Source organism: Bos grunniens, chromosome 13, assembly GCF_055505025.1.
Source record: "Bos grunniens cultivar Pamir isolate PY7600 chromosome 13, Bosgru_T2T1.0, whole genome shotgun sequence".
Classification (NCBI taxonomy): domain Eukaryota; kingdom Metazoa; phylum Chordata; class Mammalia; order Artiodactyla; family Bovidae; genus Bos; species Bos grunniens.
The window spans coordinates 40788025-40812275 of NC_141177.1; the positions used below are offsets into that span (position 1 = coordinate 40788025).

Below are 24251 nucleotides of genomic sequence, written 5' to 3' on the forward strand. Positions count from 1 at the left end.
CTGAATGAGCGCGGGAAGGTGGGCGTGGGACCAGTGGGGCAGGACACGTGGGTGGGAACCTCTTACCTGTGTGCATCACCCACGACGTGCTGGGATGTGCATTGTGTGGCTATTTTTGAAAAAGCAAGAGCCTGCTTTATTATCACAAAGACAGTGAATGACTTGCATAGTCTGCTCAGCTCAAAAACGTTCCATGACTTATTTGGGACTCTCTTGGGAGACGGCCAGTTGTTTACTTTTTCAGACCTGAGATCACCGACCTATAAATGGACCAAATCAATTTTCACTTTGGCCTTCGTGCATTTTTGATCCCTGGCCTCCGGAGTCCGCACAGTAGCTAAGCTGCTATCATGGAAGGAAGGGGCTGGGAGGCCTGCCAAGGTGGGGGTGCAGGATGGGGGGAGCAGGTTTTCATTTCCTTGTCAAGCAGATCCTCAGGCTTCAGTCCTGAGGTGGCTTTTTGTCTGGGGAAAGCATCTCCCCACTGTCTTTTCCTGCCGTGCCCAGACACAGACCTCTGTCCCCCACCTCAAGGTTGACACTTCGGTGAACCCACTGGGCAGAGGGCAGTTGGCTCCGGTTTTCAGCGTCTGTGTTCCGATGGCCTGCCCCCAGCCCTCTGGAGTTGGGGATGTGGTGACCCCCCATCTAGTCAGGCCCCCCGGGGAAGGATGCAGACTCCCCGTATCTGTCCTGCAGGCTCAAGTCTTCTCAGGTTTCACACCTGTCTCTCTCTCCTGGTCCTTCCCACTCAGAGGTCAGGGCTCCGTCCCTGTATGCCTGACAAGTGGGCTTATGCAGCAGTCACGCCACTCTGGACCCTTGCAGCCCTAGGAGGGGTTGGTCTGGTCTTTGTCCGGGCTGTGACCCCCTTCTCCTGGTCCTTGATTAAAACCAGATCCTCACTAGACACACTGCAGCTGGAGGTCAGTACCCGCTCCAGACCACTCAGCCCTGGAAGTGATGAGCCCACAGATGTCACAGTCCAGAGGGTGCTCTGCTCTGCTGGACCCCAGAAAAGCCTGGACCTCCACAGGCCTACCCCGGACAGGGGACACCAGGAGTGCCCAGCGGGGCCTGTGTGTGTCCTGCTGCTGCTGTCTCCCCAAGAGGCACTGACAGGACTTTAATCCTGCCATTACGCACCAACCACGGGGGCAGGTTTTTGTTTCAACTTTGGTGAACGGGAACATCAGGTGCCCAATGTGGGCGCTGGGGGTGGAGGGACAGAGCTGATGCTCACCAAGAAGAATCAGAGGAGCTGAAACCCTGGAAAACCCTTTATTTCAAGTGGAACACATGAGGTTCAGCTTATTTCGAGAACTGTACATTCACCACAGGAGCAGCTGTGGGCCTGGGGCCCACAGAGCCCTGTGCCCGGCTCAGCCAGCACCCCGTGAGCCCATGGGGGCTGGGCCGCTAGAGGGTGGATCCAGGGCTGTGGCCGGGTGGACATTGCTTGGAGGCCAACGGCTCAGGCAGCGATACATCCAGTGGGCTCAGCACAGAGCTTCTGTGTGAGCACTCGGCACCACACAGACATCACTCACACACACGCGTGCGGCTCAGGACACAGATTCTGTGTGAGCGCTTGGCACCACACAGATGTCACACAAAGACACACACTCTTCACAGCAGTGCACACTCACATTCAGACACACATACACATACGGCTCAGGACACAGCTTCTGCATGAGCACTTGGCACCACACAGACACACACACACACGGCTCAGGACACAGCTTCTGCGTGAGTGCTTGGCACCACACAGACACACACACACTCTTCACAGCAGCGCACACTCACATTCAGGACCCTCGAGGAGCCCGGGCAGGTGGGCCATGGAGAGGCATCCCCTTCAGCCCCCCTGCCCCATGCTCAGTGCCAACCCAACAGCTGAGCCTGAGCCCCCTGAGGACGCGGCTTCTGGATGACGTCACAGTCCACACCCCGGGGGATGCCAGGCCCACTGGCCGGGGGGGACGCCCGCTGGAGAGCAGCACAGAACAAGACTCCTGTCAAAGGCTGCATGTCACAGCCACCCCAGGCCTGAGATGGGACAGTGTGGATGGCAGCGGGGCCGCCCTGGCCTCAGCCTGCGCCCCCTGCCCCGTCTGGACACCGTCCACCTGGAGCCAAAGCCTGGGCTGCGTTCCAGTGCACCCAGGGGCTGGTGTGTGCGGCCATGGGGAGGAGGGTCCCGGCTGGCGCCGTGGCCCCCATACCGCAAGTCAGGGGTCCCAAAGGGGCCTGCTCTCGCAGAGCCTGTGCTTCTGTGGGAATGGCCGGCAACTCAGTGGCTACGAGGCGGGGCTCTTGTGTCGGCTCAGGGAATCGATGTAATGAAAAGTGGCGCCCAGAGCCCAGCTGGTCTCCACGTTGTCGATCTTCCGGGTCAGCTTGAAGAGACAAGCAGGGAGAGGAGCACGTGTGTGGGGAAGACGGGCACGTGCTCTTGAGGGGCAGGGAGGGGGCACCCCAGGGTCCCTACCTTCAGCACTTTGTCCCCCGGGAAGCCGAGCTCCTGGAGCAGCAAGCTGACGTAGGTGAGGTCCAGGCACAGGAAGGGGCTGGGTGGCGGCCGGGTCTCTGCCGTCCGGCACACTGAGGGGGACACGGCTCCTGGGTGTGGGCACGGGCCCAGGCTGCCTAGTTCCACCCATGCAGGGCACCACCCCCTAGGCCCTATGCCGCCCAGGGCCTCCCTGCTGGTCAGAGCCCAGGACCAGCAGGGACTTGAGGTCAACCCAGGGTCTACTACCCACCCTGGCTCTGTCTCCACCCGGTGACCCCAGCCACCTCTCCTGGGTGTGGACCCCAGCCTCCTGAGGACTGGAAACACCCTCAAAGCTGATGAGAGAGAGCAACCCACCCCTCTTAGCGAGGACAGACAAACCACCCATAGCCTCTGCTCAGAGCCTTCTCCCGCTGGTGTCCAGGAGACAAACCCAGAAGTGAGGAGAACGATGGAAAAGAAGCCTTTCTGGGGGCAGGGAGAGGGGAAGGAGGTCGTTCGATGGAGAAATACAGAGTTAACTCCTTGGACCTGCAACTGGGAAAGGGACTCAGGGTGGAACTGCTACAAGCGGCCTGCACACCTGCCAGTGGGGAGTGAGGAGGGAAGGGTGGGCAACCCACACCCGGCCACACCCTAGGGGGACGGATCTTGGTCCCCCTCTCTGGGCTCTGCTGTGCAGGGGTCCCTGGCAACTGTGAATCTGCTGGGACACTTTGGGGGCTTGAGGTTACCCTAGCCAAAGAGAGTCAGAAAAAGTGAAATCAGGGGAGTCCACGCCTCACACCCCAGGACTAAAACCCTTGCCCCTACCGCTCAGGCCACACAAGGCGTGGTGGGCTGGGGTCCAGCTGGCTCGGTGGCCCCTCACACGCTCACACCCCTGAAGGCTTGTCTGGGCGACAGGCAGGAGCTGAAGAGAAATTCCGGGGCCAGGGCCTGCCTCGAGCCCAGGATGGTGTCCTGCCTCCAGGCCACTCACCATACTTGGCCGCTATCTCAAAGTCTTCAACGACAAGGCTGCCTCCCTTCTCCGCATCTGTGGATGAGACCAAGTGCCCCGTTGGCACCAGGGCTGCAGAGCAGAGACAGCACTGAGGCCCTGGGGCCCACGCACCCGAGGGGAGAGGTCCAGAGGTGGACGGCTGCATGTCTGGGCATCAGAGAGTAAGGATGAGGTGCCCTGGCTCCGCTGGAAGGGCAGCTGCTAGGATGCCCCAGAGAGAGGGACCTGGGCCCAGGTGAGGGGTCACCTTCCCCCATTCCAGCCTTGTCCTGCTGGCCGTCATCCACGGAAGACCCAGCAGCATAGCCAACCTGCTGGCCTCTGTTTCTCCAGGGCGATTTTCTATGCACACTAATGTTTCATCCTCGCCATCAATAACATTCTGACACCCTTAATCTATCTTATCAAAAGACATTTCCAGTCCTGACCCAGTGAAGTGACCTCATGACCCTCTCGAGATTTTCTAGCGGGTCTGACGAGCACCGGTCCCAGACTCCCAATGCCGTCTTCTGCCCTGATGGCACTCGCAGGTCAGGAAGGGGTCAGGGTGACACATATAAGCTCCTGAGGGTGGTCTGAGGACTGGGTGCCAGCCTGGGTGCCAGCAGCTGAAGGTTTGAGAATCACAACAGGTGAGAGGAGAATGAACCAACAGCCAGGAAGCCTTCCTGCACTAAGCAGCTCAGAGAACTGAATTATTTATAAAAGGGGCCTAGTACTCTCTACTCACGACAGGTCCCTGCCCTCCCACCACCCTGATGTGACTGGCGGGCCCTCTGCCAGAGGTCCCACACTCCAGGCCCCCACATAGCAAACCCGGCCCCACCCTTACCTATGAGGCCCACATTTGCGGCAAGGTCGTAATAGTAGGAAAAGGCATAGAATTCCACATCCTTCACTTCCTCTGTCCTGTGCACTTTGTTTCGGAGGATCTCAGACACTCGGCGGGCACACAGCTGGTAGAGGCTCCCCGCTGGGGTGAAGGGAAAGCAGACTCAGCAGTCAGGGGGCTCTGGGCGCCTGACCACATGGCCCAAGGTGGCCAGGACCTGGGGGTGCTCACCAGCAACCTTTCAGGGGCCACGCACTGTGGGCAGGTCAAGGGGAGAAACTGCGAGCACAAAGGTGGCCGGAGGGTGGCCCTGATCCTGAAGGCCAGCAGCCTCAGGCTGGGCTCCTGGTACTGCCCTGACACAGCCCAGTGGGTCCACCCCACGCTCGCCCTGCCTGCCCTGGGCTCAGCTTGAGTGTGCAGCATCTCACCCATCTCACCAGCCATCTGGGTGGGGCCTGCACCCCCTCCTGTCAGAGAGGAGGGAGCTGGGCCTCAGAGGCAGCTTGCCAAGCTCATGAGACTGGTCATGACACTTGCTCAGAAGTGCGACAAACACAGACTGAGTTAGTGGATGTGGATGGCCCACAGCCCATGCCCAGACCCATTTCTGATCTTGTCCCAGCCCTGCTCCACATCTGACGGCAGCGCTGTCCAGCTTCCCAGTGCCCCCCGAAGCCTCCCCGTCGCCCTTTGGGTCTCATTTCCCTGCCTTCTCCCTGCTCTGACCCTCAGACCTCCTCCTCCTCCTGTCCCCCTGCCCTCTCCCTGCTCTGACCCTCACACTGCCTCCTCCTTGCTCCTTAAATGCAGCAGCCAGCTCAGGGCCTTTGGTGAGCTGTCCCCTCAGCTTGGAGCTCATTGCCCAGTTCGTCATGTCTCGTCTCTTCCCTGCTTGTCCTTAAACCACGAACCCCCTTCCCAGTCCCCTCCTGTTTATTGCCGGATAATAAAAAATAGAATTTCCTCTCCGTCCTTGGTCCTTGACACAGCTTGTAAAGACTTGTAAGGCTCTGAGTGGTGAGGGTGAGAGGGGTGTCCTGTTATTCTCAATAAGCCCTAATTTTGTGCTAATGAGGTGACTCCCAGTGGGACCCTCAAGGGCTTCAGGATGGGGGCTGGTGGTTAGAGGATTGGGATGTTCAGTGCCCCCTGGAGGGCATGGGCAGAGGGCTGGGGACTGAGTCAGTCACCACCGGCCACTGAGTTGATTAGTCCCTCTGCAAGAAGCCTTGTAAAACACCTTCAGAAAGGGGCTCAGAGAACTTCTGGGTTGGAGACGTGTGTGTGTGGGGGAGTACCCTGGGGGGCTCCAGGTGCACCACCCCCCACACGCCTGCCTTGTGCCTCTCTCCCATCTGTTTCCCAGCTGTCCTTTAGAAGGAACCAGAGACAGGAACGTGTTTCCCAGAGTTCTGTGATCCCTCCCAGTAAATTACTGGATTTGAGGACGGGGTTGTGGGAACCCCTGACTTTTAACAGGTTGGTCAGAGGAACGGGGGCCCAGCACTTGCAAGGGGTGTCAAGGAGGGGGGCTCAGGGTCTCTGCCCTGACTCTGTAAGTCAGTGTTAGAACTGAGCTGAATCACAGGATACCCACTGGTGGCAGAAAGCTGGGTGGTAAGGGGAATACCCCACATTTGAGGTCAGAAGTGCTGTCTGTGGAAACAGTCCCATCAGTGGCATGTCCAGGTTGGACACGGTATCTCAGTAACCCTTTCAGAAGAAACTCAGAGCACAGAGCAATGGGCGCTGTGGTGAGACAGGCCGGGGGCTCCTTGGCCTCTCCCGTCCTTGCTGGAGCACGGGCCAGGGTGGCATGGTCCACAGCCGGGCCTGGCTGTCAGCTTGAGGCCGGGGGATGTCCAGGCCCTTCCTCACTGGGGCCTGCTGGGAAACCTGGCCTCTGGAGGAGCATCTGGCAGCAGACAGGGAGGCCCGTGCAGGGAGCCCGCGGGAGGCAGGAGCTCCAGAGCTGAGTCTTATCTCACAGGCTAGTACAGGCCAGTCTGTGAAGGAGGCTGGACAGGCTCCCTGCTTCTCTCAGGTGCTGAGGGGTAAGGGGCTGCCATCGACCCTCCCAAGCCACCCGCCTCCATGCCATACCTGCCTCCTGTCCTGCAATCCTGTACGTCACTTCAGCATGCTCCCACTCTCCTCTGAAACCAGCAGACAGACAGGGGCTGACCAGCTCCTGTCCATCCTCAGCTGAAAGAAGAGAGGAGGTGAAGAGCACTGGCTGCAGCGGAGCCAAGACGAGTCCCATGGAGGGCGGCCCATGGCACTGAGGGCCTCAGAGGGTCAAGGGAACACGCTTCCTTCCTACCGTGAGGATGAACCTCTGGGAGCACTCCAGGTCAGCGGCAGGAGGGCAGAAACCCCAGCAAAGCCACTCCCAGCTCACCGCCAAGAAGGGGCTTCGAGGTTCTAGGTGATGGAGCGGGGGGTGGGGCCAGGAGCCATGGCGGGTGCCTGCTCACCAGGAGCCTGTGCCACTGGGCCCATGACCGGCAGAGGAAGGGTGGTGGCTGGCCTCCAGGGCCCCAGCCCTCAGGGACACACCTGCTGGCCTCCCACTGAGCACGCCCCCATCCTTGGCTGATTCTGGTCTGAGCCCTCCTGCACCAGCGGAACGGCCCCCACGGGACCCCAGGGACCCCAGCAGGGGTGCCACTGCCTGTGAAGGCAGGTGATAAAAAAGACTGCTGTCTGCACCTGCTCAGTCCGGTGTGTGGTCTGCTGAGTGACGACAGCTCACAAGGCAGGAGCTGCCATCACGCTTTGGGGAGAAACATGGTCCCCTGCTGCTCTGAAGGGGGGTGGTGCAGGAGGGACAGGACCCTGAGGCTGGTGCAGACGGGCAAGCGGGTGCCTGCCGTCCTCCGCTGACTAACGGATGTTTTCTAGACCAGAACAAGGCTGCAGGTGTTTGTGAGACACGGACAGGGTTTGGGTTTGCAACAAAGGGGACACTGTTAGAAGTTTAAACGGCAGGATCTGAAATAAAGGAGCTGAAGCGGGACGTGTGTGGAAGAGGATTCCAGGGGAACACGTGTGGGCTTGTGCACATCTGACCAAGGCCTCTGGGGGGACAGGCTGAGGTGGCCTCAGAGCAGGGCCCTGGCCCGCCTTGGGTACACGGTTCCCTAAATATCCCAGGAGCTCAAGTGCCTGCTGGCAATGTCTGGCTTGTCTGAGCCAAGTGCGTCAGGATGGGATGACATGGAGAGGGCCTGGGAGCAGACACAGGCTTTGTCCCCAAACGCCACACCTGGAGGAAGGTCAAGCCCGTTCCAAGTTCCCTCCATGCAGGAGAATGCAGGGCATGTTCTCAGGAGCCGCCCCATGGTAAATCCTTATAAACAAGCCGATGCTGATGGTGTGTGTTTCTTAGGTTCCTAAGACACTCTCTCTTAGTGATTCAGACACCACTTCACTAGCCATCTTTCCTTAAAAAGTAACTGGGGAGGTCCTCAGGGGCCCCCAACAAGGTCTACGGGCACACTCTCAGAGGCTCCCAAATCCTGTTGCCAGAAGGGCTCTGGACACTGCACCCCACTCACCAGGCTTCCCCTCCTCGCCTCCCAGGACCGCCAGTCTCGCCGACATCAAGCCAAGCCCCAGGTAGCTGTGGAGAGAGTGCCCTGGTGAGGAGAGGCCGCCCGGAGGCCCAGGTGCTGCCTTGCACACGTCCAGTGGGTGTGTCCACTGGACCCAAGGGGGTGGGGGGGGGGCTGGGGCTGGGAGGAGCAGCGGCCTCCTGCTTCTCCCAGGAGCGCCTCAGCTGAACAAGCCAAGACCCTTCCTCGGCGGAGCTCAACCAGGAGCTGTGGACACTGAGGAGAGTGACAGGCAGGCCTCCACCTTCACAGTGCGGACAGGCCTTGTGGAAAGAAGCTACTCAAGGTGTCAGTGGCAAGAAGATGACCCAGAAAACCCCTGCACAATCCACAGGCTCTTCCCCACTTCCCCAAAAGCGTCTTCCGAAGCAGAACAGAATACATACAAAAGAAGAAATACTGCAGCAGAATTTTAAAAGGAGGAAAAGGGAAGGAGGGGGGAGGGGTGGCCACAGGGGGAGGGGGAAGGCAGGGGGAAGGGGAGGCCACAGGTGAAGGGGAGGACAGGGGGAGGAGGAGCCCACAGGGGGGTCCACGGCAGGGTCCGGGGACTGAGTCTGTGGACAGCGCTCTGGTCACTCCCCGGGGGAGGCCTGCAGTGGTAAGCTGAGCCCCTGTCCACTCTTAGTCCTGAGGACGCACCTGTAGGAGTAGAGCCTGTAGGTCCTGTTAAACACCTGGAGGGATGTGAGGAAGCTGGGCGGTGAGGTTTGAAGGGTGCCCTGGGAAGAACACAGGATTAGCACTCCTTTCCTGCTGGCCTTTCTAGAAAACCGGCCCCCACCTCCCTCAATTCATTTGAAAGAACAGGGATATGCACAGATGTAGTCAATTAGCTTTTCATCAACTCACAAGCCATGAAACAGCTTAGACCAAGCAATGAAGCACTTGGATTTTTCCTTTTTTGGGGGGGTTGGGGGCAGGGGTGCACCACATGGTACGTGGGATCTCAGCTCCCTGACCAGGGATGGAACCCTCATCCCCTGCAGTGGAAGCATGGAGTCTTAACCACTGGACTGCTAGGGAAGTCCCGTGTCTCCCCTCTTTTTGAGTAATATTTATCCATTCTGAGAAGTATGGCCCAACCAGAACAGTTCTGAATATACTTAAGGCTCTTCCATTAAAACTAAAAAAAAAAAAAAAATTAAAACGTGGTGGATGAGGAAAGTACTTTTTAAAAACACCATGCGATGCGATCTTAACTGGAGATGTGTCCATCCTAAAAAGGACTGTGACCCTGTCCCATGTGAGTCAGACTGATGGCCCCTCCCTGGAAGCCCTTGGGGGGCAGGGAGGAACCCATCCCATGCTCCCTGCCCAAAGGGCTCCAGGTAGTATCTGCTAATAGTTTATCACCCCAGAAAAGAGCAAATTCCTAGGTTTTCTAGGCAGAGTTAAAATCAAACTAAGCAGGATTCACTGTGTGTGATGACCCTCAGGAGGGAGGTTGAGCTCACGGGCCTCCAGGGGGCTGCGGCTCCCCAACAGGGCAGGTGGCCTTGGGGGTGGGGGCTGGTTACCTCGAGTCTTGGGAGGAAGGTGATCTGGGTCGACCCCCCGCCTAGGTCCAGCATGCCCACGCTGCCCCTCCCGGGGGTCTTCAGGCTGCCTGCAGCACCGGAAGTAAAATCCACATGGCAATGACAGTTAATAAACAGAATAGCAAAAAAAAGGGGGGGGTGGAGGTCAGAAGCTAGGCCCTTCCACGGAAAGAAGAACAAAACAACAGAGGCTGCAGCCACTTAAAAATCTCCACATGTTTGGGGGAGTGCACGAAGAGCAGCTGCCTGGCGGGGCCTTCATCTGAGCTTTCACCTGGGCTCCAGACCTCCCCCGTTGCACGGCTCTCCACTCCCGGGTGGCAGAGCCTGTAGGCAACTTCCGTCTCGTTCAGTGTCAGAGATTCTGGGCTTGTCCATAATTACAACAGAGGGACAAAAACCCACATCCGGAGAGTCATCTGAGAAAAATGACTCCTGATTCCAAGGACCTATGTTCCTGGTCCCTGGTCTTCCTCCAGCGGGACTTCAATTATAAGGCAATCAGCACTTGCCTCATGTTCAACATTGACTGGGGTGACTCAGGGCTTCTCTCAGGAATGAGGATGGTGCTGCTGCAGGCCACAACCACCCCTAGTACCTGCATCCACAATCTCGGGGCCCGCCACATGCTGGGGTCAGTAACACTGCAAAACCCTGGGGGGTTATTTTAAAGAGCAGAAATGAGGCTCCTGCTCTCAAGACCAAGGTCTGTGAACAGTGGGCTCTGTGATAAAGGGAACCCACCTGTTAAGAAGTTCACGGTGATCCACGCAGAAACACCTGCAGGACAGGGTCACAAAGGGCATCTGAATCACCTGAGAAGCTGTAATTACAGCACCGGGGGCTCATGGCGACTTTCGGATTTCAGGGGCACGAGGAGACCACTTCCCCACTACTCTCAGCCTCTGGATCGGCTACAGGAACGGGCGTCACTCAGAGCCAACAGCGGCTTCTGGCAGACTGCTCTAGAAGATACCACACTAAAAGCCGGAATGCTTGGCCAAATGTCCCATCCTACGCTCCCACTCTTTATCGACTGCCTCTTTTCAGAAGGGGCGGGATGAGAACCAAATGTTCTTTCCTTCCACCCACACAAACTCTTAAGGTCACATTTAGAGTCGAGGCTGGTAAGGAACCTTATTAAGCGATGCTCTTGGAATTAAGGCAACAGCAATGTACTCACACAGCAACTGGGGATTCTCTCTAAATGTTCTTAGAAGAGAGCATTTGTTTTCAGGACTGTGATCTGTGCCAGGCTGGCAGCCAGTCACGAGGAGAATCTAACACTGGCCCCAAGAAGGAGGCTCTGAGACAGTCAGACTGTGGGCGGTGGGTGGGGCAGGGCTGTCACTTCGGTGTCTGTGCCTCCAGGCAGGGAAAGCTCCAGTGAGATGCTGACAGCAGTGCTGCATGCAGCCTGCCTTGAGGGGTGGCCTCGCGGCACTTTCGATAATTACCCTCGTCAGTCCCGTTCATGATGGAAACACAGTCATCCCCTACGAGGAATGGCGATGCCTCAAACACTTCTTTCACCTAAATGTAAAGAGAGATGCGTCTTTAACCTTAAGAATCTAAACTCCTAGTCCCCAGTCACTGCCCTGCGTTAGGACAGGACAGGAAGAGCGGGAAGCCCCATGGGGCAGATCCCAGCTCTGGGCCCCCACGCAGACTGGTGGGCACATGCCCAGGGGATGGCCTGGCACAGGGAGGCGGAGGCTGGGAGCAGCTGGCTCCTTCTCCATGTTTTAGCCATGACAGATACACAGAAATCTCAGTACGTCTGCACTTGTGTCCCACAATCTGACTTGAGTGCATGAAGGTAGTTTCTATAAAGGGACCTTGACAGGCCTGCAACAACATCATTTAGCAGCTGGCAGGTGCAGAAACAGCTCGGAGCAGGACCATTTTGCTGAGAACACTTTCCCTGATTCCTGATGGTTAAGACTCCTACAAGCACCTGCCAAAGACAGGCTCCAGGGCCACCTTCAGGAGGTGTAGCGCCTGGGCACAGGCCAATGGCCTGAGCTGTCCCATCTGAGCATCAGACCGAGAGAGGGACCTGTGCTTCCTGCGAGGGTGACCAGCTTGAGCCGAAATTTCAAGAATTCAGGTCCTACTGCCTCAGACACACAGCAAGTCCTTGGATGGAAGGAAGCCCTTCAAATGTATTATTTTTCACACAAATTTGGTCTTTTTATAAAACAGGTTCATTCTAGAAAACATGAATGGCTTTAAACATCTTGAGGAAGAAAGCATCGTTCATCCACAAGCCCTCCACCTAAGGTGACACTGCGAACATGTTGACATGTTTCTTCCTGTGAGACCTTCTCCAGGGGCCTGCTCGGACGTGGATGGATGCTCCACAGTCTCAGTTATCATCAGCCAACCCTTGGGGGAAATGGAGGCACTCACCTTCCTCAGCAACTTCTGAGCCTTTTCTCCTGGCAACAGGCGCAGACCAGCTGTGGCCTTGAGGACCAAGGGGGTGGCCTTCCAGAAGTCAAAGGGGATGTCCTGTTTGGCCACGTCCAGTAGCTCCTGGATCCCCGGGGCGCTCTGTGGACATGGTGGGTAAAGCAGGGTTGGTCCACTCGCAGCGTGGTCACTGTTGCTCCCCACCCTTTAGGCTTTATACATCTGTAAATGTATTTTTTTCCTGATCTTACAAATTGGCAGAAACAGTGACTCAAGTGGTGCTGCCGGGGGCATGGGGCGGACCTGTGGCAGTGGAGTGGACCGGGGTTCTACACGCCCGGCCACCTCGGGCAGTGTCAGGTGAGCTGCAAGGCCTCGGCACACCATGAGAGAATTCTAGGGTCCGTTATGGCCCTAAAACCCATGAAGAGCAACACCAGAGATTCACCTGCACCTGCTGGTATGCTGAGCGCCACACACTGGACCAGGGCGTGTGTGTGTGTGTGTGTGTGTGTGTGTGTGTGTGTGTGTGACTGGACCAGGGACCATTGTGCATGTGTGTGTGGTGTGTGTCTGTGTATATACACATGTGGGGTGGTGTGTGGTTGTGTATATATGTGTTTATGTATGGTGTGTGTGGCTGTATATATGATGTGGTGTATGTATGGTGTTATGTGTGTGTATGTATACGTGTGTGGCATGTGTATGTGGTGTGTGTATACACGTGTGGGGTGGTGTGTGGTTGTATGCATATGTATATATGTATGGTGTGTGTGGCTGTATATATGGTGTGATATGTGGTGTCATGTGTGTGTATGTATACGTGTGTGGTGTGTGTATGTGGTGTGTGTATACACGTGTGGGGTAGTGTGTGGTTGTGTGTGTGTGTGTGTACATGTCTGTAAATACATGTGTGGGGTGGTGCGTGGTTATGTGTATGTGTATATATGTATGGTGTGTGTGGCTGTATATATGGTGTGATGTAATGTGGTGTCATTGTGTGCATGTATGTATACATGTGTGGTGTGTGTATACACGTGTGGAGTAGTGTGTGGTTGTGTATGTGTGTGTGTATGTGTGTACATGTCTGTGTAAATACACGTGTGGGGTGGTGCGTGGTTATGTGTATGTGTATATATGTATGGTGTGTGTGGCTGTATATATGGTGTGATGTAATGTGGTGTCGTTGTGTGCATGTATGTATACATGTGTGGTGTGTGTATGTGGTGTGTGTATACATGTGTGGGGTAGATTGTGGTTATGTGTATGTGTATATATGTATGGTGTGTGTGGCTGTATACATGGTGTGATATATGTGTGGTGTCGTGTGCGTGTATGTATACATGTGTGGTGTGTGTATGTGGTGTGTGTATACACATATGGGGTAGACTGTGGTTATGTGTATGTGTATATATGTATGGTGTGTGTGGCTGCATATATGGTGTGATATATGTGTGGTGTCATTGTGTGCGTGTATGTATACATGTGTGGTGTCTGTATATGGGGTGTGTGTATGTGATATGTATGTGGTTGTGTACACATGTGCAGTGTACATGGTGTGGTGTATATATGGGGGGGCCTCCCATGGGTACCAGTGTCCTCCATAGACTCCCTACACTGTGCAGCAACCCAGGCCAGCACAGCAGAGATGCTGCCCTGGGAGGACCACACTGCATCCGAGAGGAAGGGAGTCACTTTAATAAGGCTACAGAAGACAAACTTGATGAGCCAACAGACATGAGAGAAAACTGTTACCTTTTCAACGTCATCAGCATAAGCAGAAAGACCTGGCTTCAGTGCTTTGAAGGTTTCATGGGTCAAGGTGGGAGTTTCTAAGGGAAAATCATATTTTATACAAGGCACAAGTATGAATATAAACACAAATACAGGAATCTCTACAACTATGACGAGCCACACTTTTAAGGCAGACATCTGAAAACAGACCCAGTCTGGCTAAATGAGGAATATCATACTTAGGGTTTTGGCTAGAACTTTTCCTCTTAAAAAAAATGAACCTTATTTATTTACTTAGGCCACACTATGAGGCATGTGGGATCTTAGTTTCCCAAACAGGGATTGAACCCTTGTCCCCTGCATTGGAAGCATGGAATCCAATGCATGCTTAACCACCAGACAGCCAGGGAATCCCCCAAATCAACTTTTCTGACGTATAATTTACATACAAAAAGCCTATCCATTTAAAGTGGTTAAAGTTTAACACAGGTAATTCTTGCTGATTCAACAAGCAGAGGAGCAGGGCAAATGATTTTAAACTAGAAATGTAAAATAATTTTCTTGATTCTAGCATGGACACATTACAGGTTCTAAAGAATATTTCATTCTTCTTTTTAAAAAATTCAGTGTCTTAAATTATTCGGGGCCTTAGCTCACGTGCTTACACCAGGGGAGAGTATTCCCAGGCACGCTGAGGCAGAGCAATGTTATCAAAATACAGACACGAGGAAAGGTCAGGGACAAAATTTTTCTAAGGACATCTCTCCAAAGAAGCTACACCGGAACATGGCTACTAAAGGGTTATCCGCTGACAGGTGTTGCCTTAAACTTAGCTTCAAATCAATTCTGGAGGTAGGCAAAGTCCAGCATATAAACATTTAACTATTGTTAACAAGTTTAAAAATAAAGCAGATGAAAAGTGGAAAAATGTGCCACAAGAGCCTTGGAGGGGCCTCCTGAAGGCACCCGGTGCCTCCAGCTCAGCTAAACACACAGAAGGGTCAGCACAGAAGCAGAGAAGAGGGACCCCCAGATGTGGGAACTGACTCCCCAAGGGGTGGGGGGGGGACTGGGCAGCAATGGGGGTCTCTCCGTGGGAGAAGCCAAGGGATGAAGATGCCCAGTTCCACCCTCATCCCTCCCCAGCCCCCACCTGGGAAGCAGGCCCATGGGCAATAGCCAGTTCCCCTTTCACTGAAGCCATGGCCATCGGGCACCCTGTCGCTGCCTGGCCCCAGTGGGCAGCTCCGTGTCATTGCTCATGTACCTGACTCTCCTGAACTTGCGGCTCCCACTGGCCTGAACCTGGGGCTACCAGCTGCCTTGAACTCATCCCATGTGACTTCTGGCCTAAGTCATGGTCCCAGGCACCCAACCCGCCAGAGACGCCGGGAGGGGACAGGACACCCCCATACCCTCTGAGATCTCAGCTGCCCTTAGCTGGTCACCAGACGCCAGTGTGAGTGAGGACATCGGGGACTCCTGAGAACCAGCCCTGTCGACAAGCTCCCTGGGGAGTCCCAGGCAGGAGGTCCTGTCCACCCCGAGGGCCGTGCTCTGCAGTGAGATGGAGGGCAGGGGTGTGGTAGGGGCTTTCTGCTCAGTACCTCCAGGCTGCCGGCTGAACTGGAAGACGTGCACACGGGTACCAGTGCTGCCCGCGTCAAACATGATGCCGTAGGCGACCTCAGGTCCGTGGGCGGCCGGCCCCGGGGGACTGAGGGCCTGCTGGCCCCTCCGGGCCCCCGTGGCCGCCTCGGGGATGCCGAGAAAGGCCTGGGTGGCGGAGGCCCAGTGCCACTTGATGTAGGCGACGTAGATGAACAGGCACACGAACAGCCCCAGCAGGTACGCCACCTTCGTCATCCTCAGGTTCCCATTGTTTGGTATTTTTCTCATTTCCTCGTGTGTGGAAGATGGTACTAGAGCAGCTGGTGGGAGGGAGAGGGGCAGGAAAAACACGCTAGGCCCTGTGGTTCCAGGGCCAGTGGGACATTCCTGTGTTCAGGGACAAAATCTGTTCAACCACATTTCTTTCCACAGGGACTTCCCTCGTGGTCCAGTGGCTAAGACTCTGTGCTTCCAATGTGGGGGGCCCAGGTTTGATCCCTGGTCAGGGAACTAGATCCCACATGCTGCAACTAAGACCTGGTGCAGCCAAATAAATAATAATCAATAAATATTAATAACCGTCCTGCAGATTTGCATTTTTCCTGTGGAATCAGAAGCTTCATTTGCTTCTCAGAATGATTCTGGAAGGTGGAATCCCCATGGAAGAGAAGAGGAACTGATATATGTAGACACTAGATAACCTGTCCAAGACCGTTGGTCCTGCTGGTGCTGACCAGGGCCACAGGCCCTAGCCCCATGGTGCCCTCCAGGGGCTGGTCCAGGCAGATGGCTGTGGACTTGGTTCTGTTTTAAAAGCCAAGTGTACACAGTGTCCCTGGACCTTTCATGTAGGGAACAGACATATATCCAGTTCATTCTCCCCAGTCTCACTTTTCCTCCCACGTTGGTAATTTACTTTCCAAAGGTTTAAACTCTGGTCCCTTGGGGACTACAGAACCATAAAAGATCAGAGAAACAGCTCGTTCTGGGAGTTTCATAGCAGATACCCGCTTTCATTCACACGCACATTCCTGCTTGGAAGGAAATCACGCCCATGTGCTTTCAAAGCCCCTGACAAAATAAATTGATTTGGCCCCATTATTTTTGGTTCAGCACACCTCAAAATGGAGGCCTTTGCTCAATGGAGGCACCAGGCGGGAACCAGAGGCTCAGAGGATCAAAAGGGAGGCGCCTGGTTGTCTAGGCTGCCCCTGTCCTCAAGGATGTCCACCATCTCTCTACCTTCACTGCCAGCTGTGGGAGGTAGAGTGGACACCCCAGGAGAGGGAAGACAGCAGTGCTGGCTGGGTGGGAAGCAGGATGTGTGCCCGTGGGCAAGCCCCTGGTCAGGGTGCTGGTCTTACCTGTAAGTGGTGGGGCTCGGTGCTCAGGACACAAAAGACAGTTGGGGAGGAGGACCGGAGAACAGCATGACTGCGCTGGCCGGGGAGGGCGGGGGAGGCCAGGCCTGGACAGCAGGGGGCAGTCTTGGGTGGACTCATGATACCCCCAGGCTGTCTGGGGGAGGACAGACAGAACAGTAGGGGATCCAGTCCTTCAGGCACACCTGGATGGCTGCGGCCCCTGGAGCATGGCCCAAACCTTAGGGGCCCCAGTGCCCCTGTCGGGGGGCGGCTGCCCGGAGGCCTGGGGATGGACGGGAGACAGCATACCCCCTCCCTGAGCTTCTGCAGCTGGGTTCCAGGCTCCTCGGTGCTCTCCCCTCCCACTCTCGAGCAAGCTGCGGTTCCTTTGTGCTTCCCTGCCCTCTGGTGAGAAGAGGCCTCCCTGCAAACAGGCACCAGCCCACTCATCCTGATTTTCCGACCACAACACAAGGCCAGAAACCAGCAGCTGCTCAGCCAACACCTGCAGGTGAAGAAGGCTAGCTGACGCAGCAATTCACCAGGAGGCATGGAAGATGCTTCAGGACCCAGGTGATGGCCATCTGAGATTGGGAATGTTTGGGCAGGACATGGCAGTGACCAGGTTTCCCACATGTGGAGTTTGAAATGATGGCAGGACTTCAGTTGGACACAGAACTGAGCCTTGTGAGAGATGCCAGGTTTGCAGTTGGTGCTTGAACAGCCATCCCCGGGCAGCCAGCTCCACTCAGGAACAGGCCCTTTCAGAGGCTTCCTGTTTTTAGGTTACAGTACCCCAAAGTTTCCTATGGCTAAGTGATCTCTGAAAAAAAGTACTTATAGAGAAAGCTCTAAAGCAGCTATTTCCAAGGATGGTTAGCAAGGACACAAAAGCAAAACTAACATCTTACAACTCTGAAAGTGTTTTATAGAATCCTTTTACATAATCAGTTTTTTTTTCTTTTTAAAAGATAAGAAGGGACTTATTAGAATGCAATTTGTGAAGCTTATAAGCTGGAGGGTGAGAAATGCCATACCCTGAGAACTTACTGGGCTACAGTTTCTAATCAGAGGAAAAGTGGGAAGGCGGAGAACTTCCTGGTCTGTCTTGAGTAGATGTGCTTCCATCATCAGTTCCTCCTTCAGGTTGGGCAGGGGAGCTGTCCTGTCCCTACATGGTCAGGCTAGGTCCAGAAATTATTGTTTTTCTCTGTGTGCAGAGAGCATGTCCTAGGGATAATTAACTCACTGAGCTCACTGTTTTATTGTTTATGAGCAAATTTTACTGTTTTATTGTTTATGAGCAAATTTCATCATGTCCTATGTTAGTATGAGAGCCATAATACACATAATCAGATTAACAGGTAGAATATTACATTTTGAGGCAAAGGCTGCTCTTAATTTGTCTACCCATTTAAAAAACACCACTTTAAACACGCTATGAATATATCTTGTTACCAGAGCCCACAGTGCAGGCACCTATATACCACATGATGACTGACTTCCACACAACAGGACCAATGCCCAGGGATGTCTGTAAACGGACTTGCCTGGGATCACACGGTTGGCACACGGCAAAGCCGAGGAGTTTCAGGCTTCTGAATCCAAATCAAACGTGCTTCATTCATCACTTCCCTGTCCCTGTGAATACAAGACTACTTCAGACAACCAGAAAACACGTGAAATTACATACACATAATCATTAAAGTTACAGGGGGCCTCCCAGGTGGCCCATTGGTAAAGAATCCACCTGCCAATGCCCTGAGACGGGATTCGATGATCTCTGGGTGGGGAAGATCCTCTGGAGGAGGAAATGGTAACCTACTCCAATGTTCTTGCCTGGAAAAATCCCAGGGACAGAGGAGCCTGGTGGGTTGCAGGCCATGGGGTCGCAAAGGGTCAGACATGACTGAGCACAATCATTGAAGTTACACACCAAGTTCAGGGTGGCATAAACAGCAGTCAAACAGAACATAACTCTGAGGGGGGCCTGAGCCAGGAACAGCCATGTCCCCGAGGCCTGAGCCTAAAAGCCAGTTTCATTCCTTGGGGTAAGGGGCTTGTCCAGAGCTAAGACAGCCGCAGGAGGGGCGGGTCACATTTCGGTGACACTACCAACACCTCAGAGGATCACCAAAGAAAACAATTTTCGTTCAGTTTTGCTCTTTAAAGGAGAGTCTAGAATAACAGCTGTTAAGGCAAGGCGGTGGGGAATGAGGACTTGCTGGTGGTGTGGCAGGATCTAACTGCACAAAGGCAAACAGAGGTTTGGCTGAGCTAACCTGGCTCCCAGTTGGCTACGGGACTGGGGTGGGGCTGCATCCCCCTGTCCTGGGTCAGAGAGGAGAGTTTTGGTGTGAAGCAGAGGCAGTGATGTCCCGCCCCATCCCCCGGGCAAGCTTTCTAGGAGCTGGGGACAGGCAGGTCGGAAAACGAGCTTTATCCGATTTAGATCTGTAGGCCAGTTTCTCCAAGGGTAAAGTCCCCCCAAAGGACCGTGCGTGCAAATGACTGCCGCAGATACTGAAAACCTATCCAAAAATTAAAGCGCATAACCAAACACGAATCCTCCTTGTAGGTGTCAATGGGCTTTCCTCCCCTGCTGATCAGGCCCCTGTCGGGTCTTCTGCGCCCGGGCTGGGAGCGGGTCGGCGACGCCGGCTTAATTAATGAAGCGGCAGGCTCCGGGCTCCCCGGGGTGGACACCCGGGCGGTCTTGTCCACCCCCGTGCCAGAACACAGATTGCGCCCCCCAGACATCAGCAGAGCTCAGGGTGCCAGTGACCCTGAGGCCACCTCCAGGCGCTGCCGCCCGGAAACGGGAGTTGCCGGGCGCCGGGTCTGCGCCCCGGAGGCCCCCGATCGGCCCCGTCCCCCGGGCCGAAGCGCACAGTGCCCGGGGAGGTGGGGGGCACGTGCATCCGCACCCCGGGGCGAGCTGGACCCGCCGCTTACCCTTCAGCGCCCTGAGCCCCACCCGCGGAGCGGAGTGCCGGTCCCAGGGGAGCTCGCAGGCCTCCAAGGCCGCTTGCCCGCGGTCCTGCCCCACCGGTGTCAGCGTGGCCTCCACCCCCCGGGTCCGCAGGCGGTGGACCCGGGAACCTCGGCCCCGCCCACGTGTGCCCCGCGTCAGCCTAGTGCGCAGGCGCAGCGTGGTGGCGGGGGGCGGGGCGGCCCAATGCGCAGGCGCAGCGTAGAGGCGGGGGCAGTGGTGCGGGAGGCGGGGCGGCCCACTGCGCAGGCGCTGTGGTCCGGGCTGGTGTAGTCCTGGGTGGTGGGGTTTCGGTTTCGTGGCTCCAGCTCCTGGCTCTTCTCCGCTGCACGGCGGAGCAGGCTTGCGTGGTGCTTGGCCGGAGTCAGCCCTGCAGTCTCACAACCTTGACCAGCTGTGGAAGTTTTGATTTTTCTCGGGTTCCCCCCCACGACGTCTAAAGTCCCTCTTTTCCCTTAAGGTAATTTATAGTAGAAAATGTCACCACAACAGCCAGGCAGTGCCACCAAGGCTCTCCTATCCTGACCCCCATGTTCTTGCCTCTTCCTGGAAGCGGCCCGGGTTCCCTGCTCCTAGGCAGGGCAGTTGTTCATGCAGCCCTGTTTCCTCAGGGTCCTGCTGGCAGGGCTGCCCACGTGTCCCCTCGGCCAGTCTTCTCTCCTGGCCACAGCGCGGCCGGCCTTCCAGCATCTCTTACTGTGGATGTGCACATGTGACAGACGGCACCGGGCCAATGGGGTGTCAATGCGCCCCTTGCAGCCGTGGCCCTGGGAGAACCTTGGTGGTTCCTGAATCCCGGGGTCTTCCTGAGTTTGCTGTGAGACATGGGCAGTTGAGAGTGAGTGGGTGCTGACAGGTGGGGATGTAGGGACAAAAGTACTAAGGCCAGGCCTGGGCAGGGGGCCGCGTTTGCTCACTGCCAGCATCTGGTGGGACACTGGCCTCATTTACCAGGTTGTGTGGCTGAACACCAACTCTGTTTGATCAGCTCCACCTTGGGTTCACAGTGCTACCACTTCCCTGTTCTGGGTGACTGAACTTTAGCCCGCTCACAAGGAATGAACGCCAGCCAGATACGTTCCCATTGTTTTGCCAGGCCTTCAACTGCTGTGAACACTGGAAGACCGCCTTTTGTGTAGATGGTTAAAGGTCACTGAGACCCACCTCTCCCCACAGTCAGATTCTATTTTTAGCTTTGGTCCCTTTCAGTTCCCCTGTACCCATTCGGCAGCAAAGAGTGCAGTTTTGAATGCCTGTGTATGTCACCCACAATAAACTTCATCATTGCTCTATAAAATTGCTGCTTTCTCTTTCAGTCTCGTGGTTCCTTCTCAGGTCAGAAAATACTATTCACTGTCTCAGCCACCCAACACAGGCCAAGCCAGGAAATCTGGTTGTTCAGGCAACACTTAATCAGCACTGTCCCTTGTTCCACCAGTTTGCTGTCGTGATTAATGCTACAGGATCCCCAGGACTATCTCTGTGTACATGTGTGGGTATATCTGTGGGGAAAATGCCCAGAAGAGAAATTGCAATGGTAGAGGATGTGTCTTTTGCCTTTTTTATCCTTTTAAATATTGGATCCATATGGCTAAATTGGGCTTCCCAGGTGGTGCTAGTGGTAAACAACCTGCTTGCCAGTGCAAGAGACTAAGAGATATAGGTTCACTCCCTGGGTGGGAAAGATCCTCTGGAGGAGGGCACGGCAACCCACTCTAGTATTCTTGCCTGGAGAATCTCATAGACAGAGGAGCCTGGCCGTCTCTGGTCCATAGCGTCTTAAAGAGTTGGACATGACTGAAGGGAGTTAGCACTGCTGCATGTCTGAATTACTCATTACACATTGTACTAATTGGCCTGCCCACGCATGTCTGAATTACTCATTACACATTGTACTAATTGGCCTGCCCACGGTAGCATATGGGAGCACGGTTTCCCCGTCTTTTCACTACTGGAGTTTCAAACTTTTGGATCTTTGCAGTCCAGTTGTACACCATTCTTTCTCACATACAACCATACAAATCTGCCTGCAATGAGGGAGACCTGGGTTCGATCCTGGGGTTGGGAAGATCCCCTAGAGAAGGGAAAGGCTACCCATTCCAGTATTCTGGCCTGGAGAATTCCAGGTTGCAGAGTCGGGCACGACTGAGCGACCTTCACTTTCACAACCATGCAGTTTTTCAAAAAGCATTAAAAGTATATATATTATTTATTTATTTTTGGCTGTGCTGGGTCTTCATTGCTGTGTGTGGGCTTTCTCTAGTTGCGGTCAGCGGGGGCTGCTCTTTGCTGTGGTTCTTGGGTTTTTCATAGCAATGATTTCTCTTGTTCCAGAGCACAGGCTCTAGGTGCTCCGGCTTCAGTAGTTGCGGCTCTCAGGCCTAGTTGCCCCAGGGTGTGTGAAATCTTCTCAGACCAGGGATCCAACTGGTGTCCCCTGCATTGGAGAGCAGATTCTTATCCATTGTGCCACCAGGGCAGTCCAGCCATACAGTTTTAATTTACATTTATTTTATTTTATTTATTTATTTATTTATTTATTTTTAAAAGAAAATCCATCCTGAACCCTCCTCCCTCCTCCCTCCCCATACCATCCCTCTGGGTCGTCCCAGTGCACCAGTCCCAAGCATCCAGCATCGTGCATTGAACCTGGACTGGCATCTCGTTTCATACATGACATTTCACATGTTTCAATGCCATTCTCCCAAATCTTGCCACCCTCTCCCTCTCCCACAGAGTCCATAAGCCTGTTCTATACATCAGTGTCTCTTTTGCTGTCTCGTACACAGGGTTATCGTTACCATCTTTCTAAATTCCATATATATGCGTTAGTATACTGTATTGGTGTTTGTCCTTCTGGCTTACTTCACTGTGTATAATAGGTTCCAGTTTCATCCACCTCATTAGAACTGATTCAAATGTATTCTTTTTAATGGCTGAGTAATACTCCATTGTGTATATGTACCACAGCTTTCTTATCCATTCATCTGCTGATGGACATCTAGGTTGCTTCCATGTCCTGGCTATTATAAACAGTGCTGCGATGAACATTGGGGTACACGTGTCTCTTTCCCTTCTGGTTTCCTCAGTGTGTATGCCCAGCAGTGGGATTGCTGGATCATAAGGCAGTTCTATTTCCAGTTTTTTAAGGAATCTCCACACTGTTCTCCATAGTGGCTGTACCAGTTTGCATTCCCACCAACAGTGTAAGAGGGTTCCCTTTTCTCCACACCCTCTCCAGCATTTATTATTTGTAGACTTTTGGATCGCAGCCATTCTGACTGGTGTGAAATGGTACCTCATAGTGGTTTTGATTTGCATTTCTCTGATAATGAGTGATGTTGAGCATCTTTTCATGTGTTTGTTAGCCATCTGTATGTCTTCTTTGGAGAAATGTCTATTTAGATCTTTGGCCCATTTTTTGATTGGGTCATTTATTTTTCTGGAGTTGAGCTGGAGGAGTTGCTTGTATATTTTTGAGATTAGTTGTTTGTCGGTTGCTTCATTTGCTATTATTTTCTCCCATTCTGAAGGCTGTCTTTTCACCTTGCTAATAGTTTCCTTTGATGTGCAGAAGCTTTTAAGTTTAATTAGGTCCCATTTGTTTATTTTTGCTTTTATTTCCAATATTCTGGGAGGTGGGTCATAGAAGTTCCTGCTGTGATGTATGTCAGAGAGTGTTTTGCCTATGTTCTCCTCTAGGAGTTTTATAGTTTCTGGTCTTAGTTTCTGGTCCAATCCCTATCAAGCTACCAACAGTATTCTTCACAGAGCTAGAACAAATAATTTCACAATTTGTATGGAAATACAAAAAACCTCGAATAGCCAAAGCGATCTTGAGAAAGAAAAATGGAACTGGAGGAATCAACCTACCTGACTTCAGGCTCTACTACAAAGCCACAGTTATCAAGACAGTATGGTACTGGCACAAAGACAGAAATATAGATCAATGGAACAAAATAGAAAGCCCAGAGATAAATCCACACACATATGGACACCTTATCTTTGACAAAGGAGGCAAGAATATACAATGGATTAAAGACAATCTCTTTAACAAGTGGTGCTGGGAAATCTGGTCAACCACTTGTAAAAGAATGAAACTAGAACACTTTCTAACACCATATACAAAAATAAACTCAAAATGGATTAAAGATCTCAACGTAAGTTTTAATTTACATTTATTTTAATATTTTGAAATTGTTGATCGTGGAACTGTGATAGCCCTGCTTCTGTCGAGCTCACAAAATTTTCACCATGTTTCATAGGATTTCTAGCATTAATCTGTTTTACTGACATGGGCTTTGCATATGCTGTTTACTGCTTGGAAAGCTCTTTTCCCAGGTCTTTCTTTAGTAAAAGGCTATGATCTGAATGCTGAGCACCAAAGAATTGATGCTTTTGAACTGTGGTGTTGGAGAAGGCTCTAGAGAGTCCCTTGGACAGCAAGGAGATCCAACCAGTCCATCCTAAAGGAAATCAGTCCTGAATATTCATTGGAAGGACTGATGCTGAAACTGGAACTCCAATACTCTGGCCACCTGATGTGAAGAACTGACTCATTTGAAAAGAGCCTGCTGCTGGGAAGGATTGAAGGCAAGAGGAGAAGGGGACGACAGAGGAT

At 53.7% G+C, this 24251-nt stretch overlaps 1 protein-coding gene across 6 annotated transcripts; it reads right to left on the reverse strand.

Annotated features, from left to right (window-relative positions):
- Positions 1-1267: 1267 nt before the first annotated feature.
- On the reverse strand, positions 1268-19759 carry ENTPD6 (ectonucleoside triphosphate diphosphohydrolase 6). 6 transcript variants are annotated; one of them, XR_015139436.1, is made up of 15 exons: positions 19594-19759; positions 18189-18279; positions 15271-15594; positions 13685-13761; positions 11927-12070; positions 10972-11047; positions 10259-10294; positions 9494-9582; positions 8616-8695; positions 7917-7981; positions 6460-6561; positions 4354-4494; positions 3329-3554; positions 2492-2604; positions 1268-2399 (listed from the first exon to the last, which is right to left on the reverse strand). XR_015139436.1 is itself a non-coding variant. In XM_086333653.1 (15 exons), exons 3-15 carry the CDS (start codon positions 15560-15562, stop codon positions 2301-2303), a joined length of 1371 nt encoding a protein of 456 aa, XP_086189779.1. In that variant the 5' UTR covers positions 15563-15594; positions 18189-18279; positions 19594-19759; the 3' UTR covers positions 1268-2300. The 6 variants fall into 6 exon arrangements, 4 of the variants coding, with proteins under 4 accessions (XP_086189779.1, XP_086189781.1, XP_086189780.1 ...); XM_086333653.1 differs by having other exon boundaries at positions 3498-3554; XM_086333655.1 differs by having other exon boundaries at positions 3498-3554; positions 10259-10337.
- Between the last annotated feature and the right edge of the window lie 4492 nt (positions 19760-24251).